Source organism: Ranitomeya imitator, chromosome 5 (genome assembly GCF_032444005.1).
Source record: "Ranitomeya imitator isolate aRanImi1 chromosome 5, aRanImi1.pri, whole genome shotgun sequence".
Lineage (NCBI taxonomy): Eukaryota > Metazoa > Chordata > Amphibia > Anura > Dendrobatidae > Ranitomeya > Ranitomeya imitator.
Genome location: NC_091286.1, coordinates 83,689,635 through 83,710,107, shown reverse-complemented (window position 1 = coordinate 83,710,107; position 20,473 = coordinate 83,689,635). Strand labels below are relative to the sequence as shown.

Sequence of the window (20,473 nt, the reverse complement as noted above, 5' to 3'; positions counted from 1 at the left end):
AATTTACTTCAGCTCCAATTTGATTTATTTTACCAAGGGAAACAGGAGAAAATGGACCCCAAAAATTGTTGTACAATTTGTCCTGAGTACGCCGATACCCCATATGTGGGGGTAAACGACTGCTTGGGCGCATGGCAGAGCTCGGAATGGAAGGAGCGCTGTTTGACTTTTCAATGCAAAATTGACTGGAATTGAGATCGGACGCCATGTTGCGTTTGGAGAGCCCCTGATGTGCCTAAACATTGAAACCCCCAAAAGTGACACAATTTTGGAAAGTAGACCCCCTAAGGAACTTATCTAGATGTGTTGTGAGAGCTTTGAACCCCCAAGTGTTTCACTTCAGTTTATAACCCAGAGCTGTGAAAATAAAAATTATTTTTTTCCCACAAAAATTATTTTTTAGCCCCCAGTTTTGTATTTTCCCAAGGGTAAAAGGAGAAATTGGACCCCAAAAGTTTTTGTCCAATTTGTCCTGAGTATGCAGATACCCCATATGTGGGGGAAAACCACCGTTTGGGCGCATAGCAGAGCTTGGAATGCACATTTAGATGCATTGGTCTGCAGGCGTCACATTGCGTTTGCAGAGCCACTAATGTACCTAAACAGTAGAAACCCCCCACAAGTGACCCCATATTAGAAACTAGACCCCCAAGGAACTTATCTAGATGTGTTGTGAGAACTTTGAACCCAAATGTTTCACTACAGTTTATAACGCAGAGCCGTGAAAATAAAAAATCATATTTTTCCACAAAAATGTTTTTTTTAGCTCCCAAATTTTTATTTTCCCAAGGGTAATAGGAGAAATTGGACCCCAACAGTTGTTGTCCTATTTGTCCTGAGTACGCTGATACCCCATATGTTGGGGTAAACCCCTGTTTGGGCACACGGGAGAGCTCGGAAGGGAAGAAGCACTGTTTTACTTTTTCAACGCAGAATTGGCTGGAATTGAGATCGGATGCCATGTCGCGTTTGGAGAGCCCCTGATGTGCCTAAACAGTGGAAACCCCCCAATTATAACTGAAACCCTAATCCAAACACACCCCTAACCCTAGCCCCAACCCTTTTTGTGAGGCAGAATGACCAAAAACCAGCTATTCATGAATTTCTTTTCTTTTTTTTTTTTTTTTTTAGGGGGAGGGGGGGTTGGGGCAGGCGTTTATACCGTTCCACGTTTGGTAAAATTGATAAAGCAGTTTTATTCTTCGGGTCAGTACGATTACAGTGATACCTCATTTATATCTTTTTTTTAATGTTTTGGCGCTTTTATACGATAAAAACTATTTTATAGAGAAAATAATTATTTTTGCATCGCTTTATTCGGAGGACTATAACTTTTTTATTTTTTCGCTGATGATGCTGTATGGTGGCTCGATTTTTGCGGGACAAGATGACGTTTTCAGCGGTACCATGGTCATTCATATCTGTCTTTTTTATCGCGTGTTATTCCACTTTTTGTTTGGCGGAATGATAATAAAGCGTTCTTTTTTGCCTGTTTTTTTTTTTTTACCACGTTCACTGAAGGGGTTAACTAGCGGGACAGTTTTATAGGTGGTGTCGTTACGGATGCGGCGATATTAAATATGTGTAATTTTATTGTTTTTTTTTTTATTATTCAGATAGAGAAATGTATTTATGGGAACAATTTTTTTTCTTTATTTAGGAATTTTCTTTTTTTTTTTTTACTTTATAACATTGCCCAGGTGGGGGGGGGGGGGGGGGGTTGTGCATCATGTTATAGTGACAGATCGCTGATCTGACACCTTGCACAGCACTGTGTCAGATCAGCGATCTGACAGGCAGTGCTCCTGGCTTACCAGCGCCTGCTCTGACCAGGCGCTGGTAAGCCACCTCCCTGCAGGACCCGGATGTAGCCCCGCGGCCATTTTGGATCCAGGGCCTGCAGGGAGAAGAAGGTAGGAGACCCTCGGAGCAACGCGATCACATTGTGTTGCTCCGAGGGTCTCAGGGAAGCACGCAGGGAGGACCCCTCCCTGCGTGATGCTTCCCTATGCCTATGCCGGAACACTGTAGTGTGAGGGGAGTTAATGTGCCGGGCACATAGTGCCGGATGTCAGCTGACACCCGATAGTCAGTTGCGATAGTCAGCTGATACCCGGCCGCGATCCTTTTGAGAGCGCGGCCGATCGCATATGACGTACTATTCCGTCACTGGGAATTAAGTCTCAGGTCACCTCGACGGGATAGTACGTCATATGGGATTAAGGGGTTAAAAATGAGATAGTAGGACATTTTCTGGTTGAAGTTGCACTCAAAATCAACTCCCAAACCTTCTGGAAGTAGTTTTTTTAGACACTTTCTTCAAGCAGAGCCGGGGAAATAGTCTGCATCTTTCAGGAAAACTATGATTTTTTTTATTCCGGACAATGCTCAATCATAGCATCGAAGTAGCCACTGCTCGGCTGCCAGTAAAGGCCTTAACGATGAAAGAATAATGATCTGACCCTTCTGCTCACCTGACTTCAACCCTATTGAGAACTTGTGAACCTTCTTAAACAGGAGACTTACAGTGAAGGAAAACAGTCACCTCTCTGAGCAGTGTCTGGGAGGCTGTGGTTGGCGATGCCCTAAAAGATGATCGTCAACAGATAAAGAAACAGACTCCATGGATGGAAGACTTAAGACTGTTATGGAAAAGAAGGGCGCTTATATGGGTCAGTTATATTTCGGTTGAAAAGTTAGAAATGTATTTTTGATGATTTCAGCCCCAACAATCAATGCTCCCTATCTCCTGACAGGTTCTGCAGAGAAAACTAGGTGAAAATCCCCAAACCACATCTAAAAAAACTATAAATGGTGGAAAATGTATCTCCTCAAGGCACTCAGCAAGGCGAGGTTCAGACTGCGATTTATGAACCTGACCTCGTAGGCATGAGGCCAGCGAGTTTGGTCAAGAGTCAGTCCAGAAATCGTGGATGTGTGAAGGTGTCCTAAGGGTATGTCCAAATGGGTGTGATATGCAGATCTGTCAATATATTCTGGACCGAAAATACACTGATTATTACAGTAGCAGCACCGTAGATGACCTTTTGCGTAGAACAGATTGACATTCACTGTGGATCTGAAAACTTATTACTTCTAACTTTATTAGGTGGATTTTGTGGTGAAATCTGTGGGAATTCCACAGTATATCAGCAGTACAATCCACACAATTTTGTACTGATTGTGCTGCTGTGGCTTTTCCACAGTGGAAATGATCATGAGGATATAAAGGGTCTCAATGCTTGTGTAGATATCTTTTACACAATATGGAACACAGTCTTCAGCTCAGCAGGAGGTACAGGAATCCAGGCTATAGGCTCTAAGCAAATTAGTGGAAAATACACAAAAAATAAAGGAAAAATATGAATTACCTGCCACGAAAACTGATGCGTGGTTGCACTGTATGTCAACGACTTGGCACGTTGTTTTTGGAGAAGATGGAGGCCATGGAAAGTGGCTATAAAATATATGCAAGTCATTCAGAACATATATTGCTAGTAATGAAACCTTAAAGCCTAATCTTAAATCCGCGAGTGCTGACGTCCCATCTGCCAACGACCTGACCACTAGTTGGCTGGAGGGTCAGGTAACTGGTCATCAGGACGTCAGAACGTCATCACTTATAGTCTGGCCGAATGGCTGCGCAGAACAAGATTCCTGTGGCAAACAAACTTTTCAAGATTAAAGGTCCATAAAAATTCTGGCTAAATAATCCAATGACACGTAATTTTTATATAGGCCTTGAAGGGTTAGTTCCAGCTTGGACTTTTATGGTATATCTACAAATGGGTGGTTATTTCTCGATTCAAAGCAGTTTCAAGACGTAGATACAGATGTGGGTCCCAGATATGACGTTGGAACATCCCCTTAAACAGGATCTGTTTCATATCAGCCACTAAGGTGAAAATGTAAAGTTAAGGCCTCCATACACATTAGGCTAATGTCAGCCATACCTGCTAATATTGATGAATTCAGTCGACAGTCTAATGTGTATGGTGGCACTGGCCGACTGGTTGTATGGGATGATGTCGATTGGGCATGTATGATTTTGTACTCCCGATTGCATTGTCCATCAGGAGATACCGGCCAGGCAAACTCGCTTTTGTATAAGAGTTTGGACTGAGATAGTTATCAGGCGACAGGTATCTAATGTGCATAGTGGCATGTAGAAGTATGGGCAACCCGGGTCAAAATGACTGATATTGAGAACATTAGCACTGACCCATTTTCCTTTTTGTAATTTTTAAAAACTTAAAAGATGAATATATATATATACAGTATATATATATATATATATATATATATATATATATATATATAGCCTAAAATCCTAAGGAAATGTGTCATCTTTAACTTTAGGCCTTTAAGAGATCATTTCATCTTCAACTTGCTTGACCGTTCACAATAACTTGGGTGCCCAAACTTTTACATGCCATATGGATGAATCTCCACTATGTTACGTATGGAGGGTCTCCGTGTATGAATCAAATGTGAGACCCCCATCAAAGAGGAAATCTAACTCTAAGAGGGGAGTTCCATAGAGTCATATAGAAAAGGGCACATGGAAAGGGGCAGTTTCAGTAGCACGACCTCCATCAATAAAAATGTATAAAAAGTATACATAGCAATGAGATAAAATTATTTTGGTCTCCCCCAGCAAAAATTTAGAGAAGAATGAAATTGTGACTTTTCACGTTATTTCAAGAAATGTTTACCATCCTCCGAGGATAAGAAATATTCCACAAATGTATCATCTAGAACCATTACGCTAGTGGGCCAACCAAGGGGGGTATTCTGCAGGCTACGCAATCGCTACTTCTGTGAACTCTGAATCACTTCCAAAAACAGAAGACAGGAGGAATTGTGAAATAATTAATCAGCAGATCAGTAACGAGTATCAGGTATTGTGTGCTTCCTCTTATCAGCCCCTCCCCCACACTGTTCTGTTAATCATATACTTGGTACTGAGAACTGCACAAAGATGATACCAAGGTCATTTTTTAAATGTAGAAAAATACAAAACTTTATTATTAAAACACAGTGTATAGGGATACGGAAGGGTATACACATAGCTGATCACACATATGGAATGCAATACAAAAAATGGCCACGCCGGGACCTGGTACCATAAATCAGGGATATCAGTGATCATTCAGATGTAAATAGTATTTCTCCCTTATAACAAAGCCTCCTAATAACGCCAAATCCTAATGCTATATGATGCCTGAAGGGGGCCTGAAGGAAAGTCCGAAACGCGCGTCGGGGCGGACGCGCTGGTCACTGGACCATATTCATAATTCCATAACTGCTGGTAACTATTATAAACTATTGCTAATGCTATTTATTATGCTAGGTTATGGTGCAAATGTCGGATTGTCCTGCTATTGTGTATTGTGCATTTACTGAGCTACTCACTATTAGTGAGGCTTTACCCTATTTGTGATATGGCACCACCTGGCTGTGTAATAATGATTGGGTGTATATTGGCATCACATAGCATTAGGATTTGGCTTTATTACGAGGTTTTGTTATAAGGGAGAAATACTATTTACATCTGAGTGATCACTGATACCCCTGATTTATGGCACCAGGTCCCGGCATGGCCATTTTTTGTATTGCATTCCATATGTGTGATCAGCTATGTGTATACCCTTCCGTATCCCTTTAATAATAAAGCTTTGTATTTTTCCACATTTAAAAAAGACCTTGGTATCATCTTTGTGTAGCATCAGTCATATAGTTATGATGATGGGTTAAAATAGTCCGCTTATTTTGTGCACATGATTGTGTGGAAAATTCTAAAATGTGCGGTTGTTATATAAAATTGTATTATTTGGTACCGAGAAGTAGAGTTAACGGAACTCACTTGCAGAAATCATTGTCTTTTATCTTGTCTAGAGCCTTCACAACAGCCATTCTAGTGAAGACAGACTGCAGAAAGAAGAAAAAGCATTAGACCATTATCTATAGGGAAAAGAAACAGCTGAAAAACATGCAGCGGATGCGGCTACCCACGACACAGCCATTGTTTATACACTTTATATTTGTTCTTTCATAAAAAATGAACTCCAGACAGGTGAAGGCTCACATATGTGGCTTCTAAACCAGAAGAGGAGGCAAATCTACATAGTCTACCTACCTCCTTCATGGGAAAGATCAGGCATTTGTTCAGTGGTTTAGTCAACAAAGAGCTGCTCCATAATAGTGGGGGGTTCGCGGTCTCTTTCGCTTTTCCCCAAAAGTTATATTATTGAAATTTCCACCCTGACCAATAAGCCTAATATTAATCTCATACCCCACTTGGAAGGGGGTGGGAGAAGGAAGATGTGAGCTGTGACCGGCCATCACCTACAGCGATTGGTGAATCCTGTGTAATCTGCTGTATACGCGGATATTATCCTTTCTTGGAATTCTGTCTGCGATGACAATGAGACTGATGAAAAGTCTTTTATATGAAACAGGAAGTGTAAGCTTAGTATTATGTTTAACGTCTGGGGTGGAAACTGCAAGAAAATTGGCATTGGAACAACATGAAAAGGGGGATTCCATATCAATTTCCAAAGCACAAATTATAAGCTTGCGAGCAGGGCCCTCACTGCTATTGGTATCTATTGAATTATACGTTACTCTAATATGTATTTTTTGTCTGTATACCGTATGTCACCTCTGAATTGTTAAGTGCTGCGGAAAATGTTGGTGCTAGAAAATACAATTATTATTATTAATAATAAAGAATGGTTTGTTTTCTTTAGATCTAATTTTTTTTTGGGGGGGGGAGTTATCTAACTCAAGGTAATATGTCATAAGCAAAATTTAATTTTTAGAAAATGACACCAATATATAAGAAAATCCAAAATGTACAAAGAAAATAATAACAGTCGCCTAAATCAGTGTAGCGCCGGCGTCCCTGAATGCTGCCCCTCTTCCCCGGAAGGAATGCTGGTTCACTCACCGCCGTGGCCCCCTTCCCGCACATTCTCCTCCTGTGTTGTGGGCGGCTGCACGGGGTAAGCGTGTGGCACGCAGATCCCTGGGCACTGTGCTTAGGGCGCGCGCTCCCACCTTCTTAAGGGGGCCACGCGCACCGTCTTAAAGAGTCCCCAGCACCCCAGCAAATAGCTGAGGAAAACTTACTATTTAAGGCACCTCCTCCTGTATGGAGGTGCTTGAGAAATGTGTTTAGTTAGCACGCTTTCTTGTTGTCAGGTCGACAGTACAGTCCAGTTACCGGTTCTGTACCTGTCTGTCCATACTTACCTTTTGGCTGTATTTCAGCCGTACCCACCAGCATCAGCTTGCCTGTATATCAGCCGTGCCCACCAGTACCAGTCTGCACCTCCCTGTGTCTATCTGTATACCAGCCTGCACCTGCCTGTGCCTCTATATACCAGCCTGCCTATCTCTATACCAGCCTGCACCTGCCTGTGCCCTTCTGTATATCAACCTGCACCTGCCTGTGCCTATCTGTATACCAGCCTGCACCTGCCTGTGCCTCAATATATACAAGCCTGCCTATCTGTATACCAGCCTGCACCCTTCTGTATATCAAGCTGCATTTGCCTGTGCCTCTCTGTATACCAGCCTGTAGCTATCTGTATACCAGCCTGGACCTGCCTGTGTCTCTATATATACCAGCCTGCCTATCTGTATACTAGCCTGCACCTGCCTGTGCCCTTCTGTATACCAACCTGCACCTGCCTGTGCCTATCTGTATACCAGCTGGTACCTATCTGTATACCAGCCTGTACCTGCCTGTGCCTATCTGTATACCAGCCTGCACCTGCCTGTGCCTATCTGTATACTAGCCTGCACCTGCCAATCTGTATACCATCCTGCACCTGCCTGTGCCCTTGTTTATACTAGCCTGCATCTATCTGTATACCAGCCAGCATCAGTTCTTCTGTATACCAGCCTGCACTTTCCTGTGCCCTTCTGTATACCAGCTGTACCAGTGTGCACCTGCCTGTGTTTATCTGTATACCAGTCGTATTTGCCGGTACCAGCTTTACTCTCCTTCAGGGCAGGTGTTCACCTAGTTACACCCCTCCAGGCTCTCCTCGGACCATGGCACAGTGGTTCCACCACTCCCGTTACAATCAGGCACAGTTAAAGGAAACCTGTCAAACTTAACTCTTAAGATGCCTCCCAAAGAAACATTAACTTGACGGTATAGCTATTTAAAAGATAAGCCAGTTGATCCCTTTATGACTCCAAAATCATGTATTAAATTTTAGTCTGGAAGTGCATTGGGGTGTGACGATGCACTTACAGCTTCTCACATTCTCTGAACAATCAGCACTCTCCTCTGGCTGAGTGAGAGGCCAGTGTCCAGTGTACCAGAGCGAATGACCTGTCAATTAGTCAGGGGAGGGGACTGCTCGTTCAGGAATACAATGGAGACCAAAGAGCTGTAAGTGCATCATCACACCCCAATGCACTTCCAAACTGAATTTTAAAGTGCAATTTGTCACTGCTTCAGGGTCTATTTTGAGGTCAGAAAGGGATTGACTGGCTTATGCTTTAAGGGTCTTCAATCATTTTAAAGGATTGTGGGGGGTAACAATTTCTGACAGATTCCCTTTCAATCGTTGTACGTTGTTCACCAATCAGGAAATAAACAGTAGCTACAGCAGGGAGGGATGGAAGCAAAAATTTGTAAGAAATTGCAAATGCTATAAATTATTTTGATCTATTGATTTAATCACATAAGAACAAAGTGTTGACATGATATAACCCCTTAAAAGGGGTGTCTGGGATCAGAATATCAACACTACATGATCAGTGAGGGTTCAACCTTTGGCACTTCTGAACAGACTGTGCACTTCTGTGAGCACTGCGGTCTCTTCGGTGTGAATATGGAACCGTTTATGGTTGATAGTAAAGGTGGGCGATTATTGCAGCCATGTCTGATTGGCGTGAAGAGGACAATCCTGCAATACTGGCACCAGGTACAAATGGAAGAAGCCAGACAGAAAATGTCAGACACCTACGCTACGCTGAAAAAAATGTTTCAAACATCTCAGGCAGGTGGGGGGCTAGAAGAAGCCGTAGAAGCGCATTTCCGCTGAACACCCAGTGGCAATTGCCCGCGCACAGCCTACTTTCAGCGGGCGATCTCCATAACGTATATATACTTCAATGAAGTACTTCCCAACCATGATGTATATATATACTGCAAATGTCAGGAAGGGGTTGAAGGGAATCTGTCAGCAGGCTTTGCTATGTAATCTGACAGCAGCATGACGGAGGTGCTGAGATCCTGGTTCCAGTGATGTGTCACTTATTTACTGAGTGAAGCAGTTGTGACGGTGTCAGTTTTCTCTGCTGCAGATTTAGCAGAGCTTGGAATGTTGAGCCTCGCCAACACCACTCAGAGTCATCTTTTTCTGTACAATGGATACTGACAGATCGGCTAATCAGTGGTGTACGCGTGGTTGGACCAGCAAACAAGAGGCAGATAGATAGTGATAATCTCCTGCTAAATTTATGGAAACAGAAACACACAGCCCAGTAAGTGACACATTGCTGAAATCAGTGTCTCTGCCCTTATATTATGCTGCTCTCGGAACACATAATGAAAGAAGTAGCATAGGCAAACCAGAGTTGTATGAATGTGACCGAAAATTACACAATATCCATAATGCTACTAATTAGTGGGACTAGTAGAAACAAATTGTCACAGACATAAATCAAAGGGGTGGGGGTGGGGGGACACAATGATCAAAAAGTCAAATCAAATATAGAAATGTAACAAAGCTTTACTGATTAAAATGCATGTTTGAGCAAGCAGGTGAAATAAAGGACACACGTGTACATAGATCAGGTGTGTATGGGGTGCGCAGGGTGGGATCAGTATATATAAACCATGAATCACAACAATATTATATGATGGTGATATATATTGACCAAGTATAATTATACCCTGCAATGAGCACCAAATGTTAGACATCAAGTAACCATGTGGACTCCAACAAAATGGTCAATAACCATGACCGACTACTGGCCGATATATCACCTGGAATAAATGCAATGTATGGGTTCCACAGTACCTGTGCGTCCGGCCCTACGCAGGTTTCGGATCTGCCTTCATCAGGGGGCATAGTGTAAGTATGGTGCATGGGTTTAAAAATGGAAGGGGATGTCACCGTGGACCGGAAGTGACGGTCGGCGTCTGCGACATGTGACGTTAAGATGACTTGGGTGAAGTGGTCAGACGTCAACCGCTACATACAGATGCAGAGAGATGGCGGGGATAACGGGGACAAAGCATGCATGCAAGCCCAACGGATATATGATATGATTCCAAAGACCAATAGTAAGGGGTGTCCATGCCTATGAGAAATAGTAACTAAGAGGGGGAAAATAGGTCTACCTGAGAGCAAGGGCAAAGGATGCATATTGGAAGCAATGCATTAAAAAACATAACACACAATACAACACGTCACTTACACCGCAGCACTGAAATATATACAAGGATGTCCTCATTTATCATTCGATTGGTGGTAGGATATATAGTAGGAAAACATAGGGTGACATACAGAGTAAATGTGTAATACTATATTATTATATAGTCAACATAGTAAACATCTTCACATAATCATATGTGTATAGCATCATATAATTGTATAGTCAACATAGTGGAACATCTGCGCTTAATCATATAAACCATATTAAATAATAATTCCGAGGATCTAAGAATATACACATAGGCATGCATACATAGGTCATATTAATTATAAATGGCCACCATATCATTCAAGTAAAATCAGAATAAACAAATAACGGTGTCATGATGTTAGGAACATATTATCGTAGTTATTAAATACATGAGACTGTCTTTGGGTGGGTCCGGAGGGAACTGATCCCACCCTGCACACCCCATAAGCACATGATCACTGTACATGTGTGTCATATGTTTCCCCTGCTTGCTCACACGGGTCGTTTAATTAATAAGGCTTTGTTACATTGGACCTTTTTATCATCGTGTTCCTCTCCCCCTGTAAGAACACATAGCAAAACCTGCTGGCAGATTCCATTAAAGCCTACCTTCAACCTTAAAAACTATGACAATTACAAAATACGGTGAATGGTCGTCTTTAAAGCAGGTAAAATCAGGAACCACCCATTGAAACACCAACTGTAGTGGGAATGTTAGAGTTAACCCTTATATACTGGTCGATTATAGAGTATATATATATATTTTTCCATTTATATCACTACAGGTATGATTTTGAATTTGATTAATAAAAATTGAATATCAATGCAGAACTATAAGCATAATGGTCAGTATGGCGACAGACACATTAGTCAGGAGATGACAGTCTGCAGGATGAGTAAATGCTCTCTCTTTTGGTTTCTTCGTTAACAAAGACATGCTAACGAGCAGGTAACGGTCACGGTCCCTATGTAGACTGGCCAACTCCAGCTCACATCAGGTGCGTGCAACATTCCAGCGCCATCTCTATATTAATTTAATTTCAAAACAATGTTTTGATATTTCTCTGATCAGGGAACATAATATCAACCAGATATGATAAAATCATGCTTGGTGTATCTAAGGTGGTAAAAATATGCTCAGAAACATCATCTTCTAGGAGGTTCCTGTGGTAGAACATGACATAAATAGGAATTATAAATAATAAATGATCTGCACATTTTAATATTAAAGTACAGGTGCACAAATACGCTATATGGCCAATATACAAACACGATGCGTAAGCACGCTGCGACTAATTAATACATCAACTCCAATACAGCTAGAGAGGTTAAAAACATAGGGTACCTAGTAAACATTTATTGTTCAAAAAGGGAAAAATCCATCCAACCACATCAAAGTGTACCTTTTGTATGAATGGTCCCCATCACTCAAGTCTATGCGTCAAGCTAGGCCTCACCTGAACTGGGTAAGGTCCAGCTTATATGTAAACCCTTGGCACATCAAGAAGTCAGAGACAAGTAGTAAGGACCATCCATATAGAAGGTCCACCTTGATGTGGTTCGATGACTCTTGCAATTTCTGATCAAAAAGCAAAAGTGGAGTTTGTATATTCATTAATTACAGTGTGCTGAGGCATTGTGTGTCTAAAACGAAATGATGTCGTACAACCATCTTTTCTTGTAGATAATTAAGGTACCTTCACACTCAGCGACGCTGCAGCGATACCGACAACGATGTCGATCGCTGCAGCGTCGCTGTTTGGTCGCTGGAGAGCTGTCACACAGACAGCTCTCCAGCGACCAACGATCCCGAAGTCCCCGGGTAACCAGGGTAAACATCGGGTTACTAAGCGCAGGGCCGCGCTTAGTAACCCGATGTTTACCCTGGTTACTAGCGTAAAAGTAAAAAAAACAAACACTACATACTTACCTACCGCTGTCTGTCCCCGGCGCTCTGCTTCTCTGCACTCCTCCTGCACTGACTGTGAGCACAGCGGCCGGAAAGCAGAGCGGTGATGTCACCGCTCTGCTTTCCGGCTGACCGACGCTCACAGCCAGTGCAGGAGGAGTGCAGAGAAGCAGAGCGCCGGGGACAGACAGCGGTAGGTAAGTATGTAGTGTTTTTTTTTTTTACTTTTACGCTGGTAACCAGGGTAAACATCGGGTTACTAAGCGCGGCCCTGCACTTAGTAACCCGATATTTACCCTGGTTACCAGTGAAGACATCGCTGGATCGGTGTCACACACGCCGATTCGTGTCACACACGCCGATTCAGCGATGTCTGCAGGGAGTCCAGCGCCGAAATAAAGTTCTGGACTTTCCTCAGCGACCAAGGATCTCCCAGCAGGGGCCTGATCGTTGGTCGCTGTCACACATAACGATTTCCTTAATGATATCGTTGCTACGTCACAAAAAGCAACGATATCGTTAACAATATCGTTATGTGTGAAGGTACCTTTAAGGTACCTTCACACTAAACGATATCGCTAGCGATCCGTGACGTTGCAGCGTCCTCGCTAGCGATATCGTTCAGTGTGACACGCAGCAGCGATCAGAATCCTGCTGTGATGTCGTTGGTCGGGGCTAGAGGGCCAGCACTTTTTTTGGTCGCTGGCTCTCCCGCTGACATCGCTGAATCGGCGTGTGTGACACCGATTCAGCGATGTCTTCGCTGGTAACCAGGGTAAACATCGGGTTACTAAGCGCAGGGCCGCGCTTAGTAACCCGATGTTTAACCTGGATACCATCCTAAAAGTAAAAAAAACAAACCCTTCATACTTACCTTCGGCTGTCTGTCCCTCGGCGCTGTGCTTTCCTGCACTCATTGTGAGCACAGCGGCCGGAAAGCAGAGCGGTGACGTCACCGCTTCTGCTTTCCGGCCGCTGTGCTCACAGCCAGTACAGAGTGTTGCAGAGTGCGTCTTCTTGCAGTCACCGCTGTACTTAGGAGAGCTTCAATCAGCAAGATATCTTGAGTAAACAGTATTTACTTCATACTGGATAAACATGAGATACAATTCAGTGTCACATAGTCCGTGCACTGAAGACAACACATTCATGAAGAAAAGCAAAACCGAAAGTAAGAAAACAACCAACCACTGAGAGCTTCCCTCCCCACATTACAGCAAGTATATGACTTTACACACTATCGCCATCTGCTGTCTGGTTAGTATAAAGTCCTCCTTTCACTTATAATATGTCCCAATCTGTTGCATATGCCAACACCCTTTCTCAACAGTAAGGACTTATTCAATCAAACCCAACTTTTTTATTAGTCTCTGATGTTTATCAGCATTCAACGCCTTCGTGAAAATGTCTGCTGTCATTTCTTCAGTAGGACAGTACTCTAACTTCAAGACTCCTTGTTCCTGATGATCTCTCAAGAAATGATATTTCACATCAATATGCTTGGTTCTTGGATTGACTCTTTCCATCTGAGCAAGAACAAGACATCCTTGATTGTCCTCTTTTAGTTTTGTTGGTGCCAACTGTGGTTGTCCTAATTCTGTCAACAATTGTCTTAACCACAGTACTTCTTGATTCGCGTGTGCTGCGGCAACATATTCTGCTTCTGTTGAAGATAGTGTTACAATTGACTGTTTCTTACTTGTCCAACTTATTGGTCCACCTGAGAGGAAAAAAATATGTCCACTGGTAGATCTTCTGTCAGTTGGATCTCCAGCCCAATCTGCATCAACATATCCTGTTAAAATGCAATCATCGCTTGTGGGTAATTTCAGCTTAACATTGCTAGTTCCTTTCAAATAACGTATTACTCTCTTCACGGCATTCCAATGAGCTTTATTTGGTTTTGATACCTTTCTACTCAGGATTCCTACTGCTGCTGCGATGTCTGGTCTTGTAACGGTTGCTTGATACAGTAGTTTTCCTATTGCTGTTCTGTATTCTTCATTATTTGGTAGCATATTTTGTTAACTGTTCATCTCTTTGAGATAATTAGTATCCATTGGAGACTTTACTGTTTTTGCATCTTTTAATCCAAATTTTTCTGTTATGTTTTGAATCATGTGATTTTGATTCAGTAGGAAACTTCCATCTTCTTCTCTTTCTACTTGTATTCCTAGATATTGTTTTACATTTCCCAAGTCTTTGATTTCGAAATGTTGCTTCAGGATTTTTAGAATGTTTTCGTTATCCCTTTCTTGTTCAAAACAAATCAAAATATCGTCTACATATATGAGTATGTAAATCCATCTATTAATCAGCCTTTTTGTGTACAAGCATGGATCAGCTTTGCTTCTTTGAAATTTTTCATTTGTAAGTACTTCCGTGATTTTGTCATTCCACGCTTTAGCTGCTTGCTTTAAACCATATATGCTTTTCTGTAGTTTACAAACTTTGTTTGGATTTCTTTCATCTTTGAATCCTGGAGGTTGTTCCATATAAATGTCTTCTGTTAAATCTCCATTCAGAAAAGCTGTCTTTACATCCAGATGTCTCAGTTGCATCTGTTTCATTGCTGCAACTGTAAGTAAAGTTCTTATTGTAGTGTGTTTGACAACTGGAGCAAATGTCTCATCATAGTCTTCTCCAACAGGCAGTTTAGATATTTCTTCCCAAGAAGTGGGCTCATAGATTTTTCTTGTGCTTGTCTTGTATGAGAGACGTTTTGGTGGTTTTCCTTTGTTCTCTCTCATTGAATGTCTTGGTTCTGTGTCTGTTTGTAGTTGTGATTCTTCACTTTCAGTATTTTGTTCTTCATTAACTTCTACTTCTTTCTCATCAGATATTTCTTCAGTTGTGTCATTATTGGTTTTCTCATTTTTTGTTTCAACTGAAATCATAATATCTTCATTCAAATCTTCAATGAATGTCACACTGTTACTCACCGTAACTCTGTCTGTTTTGGGATCTAGGATTCTGTATCCTTTGCAATTTTCACTATATCCAACAAATATTCCTTCCATGGATCTGTTTTGAAGTTTGGAACGTTTTTCTGTTGGAATGAATATGAAAACTTTACATCCAAAAACTTTTAAATGATTGACACTTGGTTTCATACCTTGCCACAGTTCATATGGAATTTTCGTCAGTTTTCTGCAAAAAAGTCGGTTCTGTAGATAAGTAGCTGTCATTGCTGCCTCACCCCAATATTTCTCTGGTAGTTTGGAATCCGTCAGCATATTTCTTATCATCTCTGTTAGAGTTCTGTTTTTCCTTTCTGCTACTCCATTTTGTTCAGGTGTGTATGGAACAGTTTTCTGGTGTTCTATCCCCTTTTGTCTTAAGTAGTCTTCTATTCTGTGACCTGTAAATTCACCTCCATTATCACTTCTGATGACAATTGGCTTCCTTTGAAATTTGTTACTTGATCTTGTTACATAGTCTACAAGTTTATCAAAAACTTCACTTTTGTTTTTAATTAAGTATGTGACTGTGTATCTTGAGTAATCGTCTATAAAAGTCAACATGTATCTATTGCCTCCTGATGTAGTCACTTTCATGGGTCCACATACGTCAGTATGCACCAAATCAAGTGGTCTTTCGCTTTTCATCTCACTTTCTTTTGGAATAGATATCCTTGTGGCTTTGGATTTTATACAACAATCACATCTTATGGTAATTGAGCAATCTGATATCTTTAAATCTTTTGTCAATTCTTTTCTCTGTAGTTCCCTTATACTGTCAGGGTGTCTATGTCCTAGACGTCTATGCCACATGTGAATACAGTTTTTGTGATCATGTGTACATACCTTCATCTGTTCCTTTGGTGTGTCAAAATGATATAATTGTTCATCTGCCTTGACTTTGGTTATCACTTTGTTTCCTGCAATAATTGCACACTCATTGTCTTTGAATTTCACTGTAAGTCCTTTTGCTGTTAAACGTTTCACAGATAATAATCCGCCTTCCAATTTTGGAACATACAACACATCTTGTACAAGTATCTTTGAATCTTGCCCGAACTTGTTTGAACAATTTAGCATACCTTGTCCGATACCTTCTGCGGTTATTTTGCTTCCATCTGCGAGATAAATGGCTTCTTTCTTATCTAAATCAAGATCAGTAAAGAAATTCTTGTCACTTGTCATATGACTCGTTACTCCTGAATCAATAAACCAACCAAGTGATGATTTCTTGTCTGTTACTTTAAATGTGCCATTCCAATTATTCTCAGATGAATCGGAAATTGTGTTTTTTACTTTCTCTGTATGCTTATCTTGTAATTTTTGTTGTTCTGCTTTCCATATGGTACAGTCTTTCTTTAAATGACCTTTTTTCTTACATCTGAAGCATTCTCTTGTCTCTTTATTATAGGGTTTTTTGAATTCTGTAGCTTTAAGAGCGTTTTCACTGTCCTTTTCAGTAGAAGAATCATTTCTTTGTTCTTTTCTTCTCTGATATTCATCTATTAGTCTTGTCTTCACAAAATCTAATGTAATGTCAGTTTCTGGTCTCGTCTCAAGGGCATTTATCAAGGCTGTATATGAATCTGGTAAACTGCACAACAATATAGCTGCTACATGACTTTCTTTAACATCTTCACCAATAGATCTTAGCTGTGATATCACTTCCATCATTGAGAATATGTGCTTCTGCATATCGTCATTTGCACTCAATCTCATACTGTACAGCTTTCTTAATAAAAATAACTTGTGATTCAAGCTAGGTCTTTCATACAGTTTTCTTAATGCTTCCCACATTCCCTTAGCTGTTTCTTCATTTCTTATATGTATTAATTGAGCATCATCCACTAATAAGCTAATGGTGGCTCTCGCTTATATATCCTTCTTATCCCATGTCTGATTATCTTGATCTGGTCTTGCTGTAACAATTACTTCCCATAGATCATCCTCAGATAACAACATCTCTACTTTGAATTTCCATAACTGATAATTTTCACTATTCAGTTTAGCTACTGTAAATTTCAGTTCTGTGGTACTCATCATCTTTATATAGTCTTACTTGTTTAGAGAGTTGTACTGAAGATATTCTCCTGTATGTCCTGTGAATTCTCTGCAATTATATCCAGCTCCAGCTGAATTCGTCTGTCACTCTGTATCTGGATTTAGTTCCTTCTGTTTACAGAGCTTATCTGTGTGCTCCGTTATCTGGGCTATAAACCAGGATCCTTCTGCCTGAGCTTGTAGTGCAGACCTGTAGTGTCTGGGGTGCCTGGGTTGCCTGGAGTTATCTGGGGTGCCTGGGCTTATCTGGGGTTATCTGGGCTGCCTGGGCCCATAACCTGTTGCAGAGTGTGTCTTCTTGCAGTCACCGCTGTACTTAGGAGAGCTTCAATCAGCAAGATATCTTGAGTAAACAGTATTTACTTCATACTGGATAAACATGAGATACAATTCAGTGTCACACAGTCCGTGCACTGAAGACAACACATTCATGAAGAAAAGCAAAACCGAAAGTAAGAAAACAACCAACCACTGAGAGCTTCCCTCCCCACATTACAGCAAGTATATGACTTTACACACTATCGCCATCTGCTGTCTGGTTAGTATAAAGTCCTCCTTTCACTTATAATAAGTCCCAATCTGTTGCATATGCCAACACAGAGAAGCAGAGCGCCGGGGACAGACAGCGGAAGGTAAGTATGAAGCGTTTGTTTTTTTTACTTTTAGGATGGTATCCAGGGTAAACATCGGGTTACTAAGCGCGGCCCTGCGCTTAGTAACCCGATGTTTACCCTGGTTACCGGCATCGTTGGTCGCTGGAGAGCTGTCTGTGTGACAGCTCTCCAGCGACCAAACAGCGACGCTGCAGCGATCCGGATCGTTGTCTGGATCGCTGCAGCGTCGTTTAGTGTGAAGGTACCTTTAGTCATCCTCCTCTCAGGAGCAGGGGTGAGGGGTCTGGTTGGGACCCTTTGAAATCTCAGATCCAGATACACCAAGAGAAAAACCTAAAAGATACAACCAGGATTGTAGATCTGTCCAATTTCGGGAGTTTACTTCCGCAGGATATCTCACCGATCTAACCAGAAAGAGGTCTCTATTTTATCCCCTTGGGTTTGTACTCCTTTGCCTTTTTATTTAATAATTTTTTTTTTTTTTTTGGTAGGCACTGTACCTTTTGCATACTGAATCTAAAATGTAATAAGTTGGGTCCTTGCTGCTCTAATGTACCCACAAGTAAGAGGTAAACTGAAGCCTAGCTGTGCTACTCTGTGCAGCTTTGGGGAGCGCTTACATCAGTTTTAGAGTAAAGGTGAGTGAAGTTGTGAGTGTGAGAAGTGGAGTAACCACATCTGATTCACTTGTGCAGTGAGTGGACAAGTATCATATTAGTGATTGTGAAGAACATTCACTGATTTAACCCAATTCTGCCATTCCCCACCCTGTCCAGGCTGCAGAACCAGAAATAGGAAACTCCGGCTAGAAAGAGACAAGATGCCTCTTACCTTGTACAAGACACACCTAGAAACAGCCAGCAAATAAACAAAACCAATTTCCAACAGGACTTCCTCCTCCTGTCACTTCCTCTTTAGTCACAGTTTATTTATTTAATACTATATTGTGGTACTGACATTTATATATAATCATGTAAGTGTTATATGAGAAAATGGAGGAAGAAAAAGCAATAAAAAAGTAAAAGACATGTAAATACATTGATATAAAGCCGCTTTTGTACATTTACGGTATTATCCAGACGTACTGTATATCCTGACAGAGATTTTGCTAAATCCCACAACACTCTGCATGCGATCCTACATGATCACCAGTCATCCACACCATGGAAGCATGGCTACCAATCTACACTGTGACGTTACAGGTAGGGGAGTTCAAGGATCGGAGATAGAAGGAACTCAATAAGGTGTAAGGTTTTATTGATGTACATTCTGTCTCTTATTATTTCCTTTATGGATAAGAATAAAGCTGTACTTAAAGGGAAACTCTCAGAAGGATTACACACCCCAAAATATAAGAATAATGCTGTACTTCAAGGGAAACTCTCAGAAGGATTACACACCCCAAAATATCAATATGCACATGTATCTCTAACAAAGACAAGTACACGATACCTTTAAATGGCCAATCCCTTCCTCTGTTACTGAGAAATCAGAGTTTAAATTGATATGCAAGTGGATTAGATTTGAAGCCTCTGTCACTCCAGCTCTATTACCTGCCCAGTGCCACTTCTTCTGCATGACTGACCGCCTCTATGCTTTGTAAATTCAGGCAAAGGAGCAGTAAGTCAAGCTGGAAAAGGCAGCGCTGGGTGCAGAATAGAGCTGGAGTGTCAGAGCCTTCAGATCTACAATAGCACTTCAGCATCATTTGCATATCAATTTAAATGCTAATTTCTCAGTAATGGAGGAACGGAGTGACTATGTAAAGGTATTGCTAAACTTGTCTTTGAAAGACCTACATGGGCACAGAAATAGATTGGGGTGCTAAATTCTGCAGCCCAGGGTTACTCTGGCTCTGCTTACTTCTGTATCAGGAGGTGAGTGGGGCCATTGACATCATATCTACTGATATCTGCCAGGGAAGAAGATGGCGGGGGACACAGAAGTCAGTGTAGAAGTGCAGTGCTGGTCTGAGAGGCAAGTACAGTTTTTTTATTTTTAATTCCCGTACTCTAAGTTTTTAAAACCCCATCTAACACCTCAGGGATGCGGACAATTTTCGATTTTGCGTTTTTCTTTATTTTTTTTACCTTTTACCAAGAGCCATACATTTTTTAATTTTCCATCGACATAACCGTTTGAGGGTTGGTTTATTTGGGATGAGTTTCAGTGTTGAATGACATTTTACCTTACAATGTACTGAAAAACAGGGAAAATTCTACGTGGGATGAAATTCTACTACAGTTTTTATGGCTTTAATTGTGCGATATAAATGAGCCGGTAACAAGTCAGCATGCTAAGGGTGACACTAAACATGTATTTTTTTTATTAAAGCACCACTAAAGCATTTTTTTTATTGCGGCGCTAGAGCGGTGCTACTAATATAAGGCCCTTGCACTTAGTTGTATACTTACTATCCGCCATCTTCATCTGTTATCGGCGCCGCTCCCGTCGGTCTCCAGCAGTTTGGAACATGTCCGATCACTCCAGGG

The 20,473-nt window shown here is 41.4% G+C and overlaps 1 protein-coding gene across 2 annotated transcripts in view; it reads right to left on the bottom strand.

Annotated features, from left to right (window-relative positions):
• Positions 1-20,473, bottom strand: part of PUS10 (pseudouridine synthase 10) — a 131,721-nt gene that overhangs the window by 16,176 nt on the left and 95,072 nt on the right. For both annotated transcript variants that reach the window (XM_069768897.1, XM_069768898.1), the window contains exons 9-10: positions 5,867-5,931; positions 3,372-3,457 (exon numbers count right to left, since the gene is read on the bottom strand). In XM_069768897.1, coding sequence (XP_069624998.1) covers positions 3,372-3,457; positions 5,867-5,931 — 151 coding nt within the window. The remainder of the gene's footprint in view (positions 1-3,371; positions 3,458-5,866; positions 5,932-20,473) is intronic.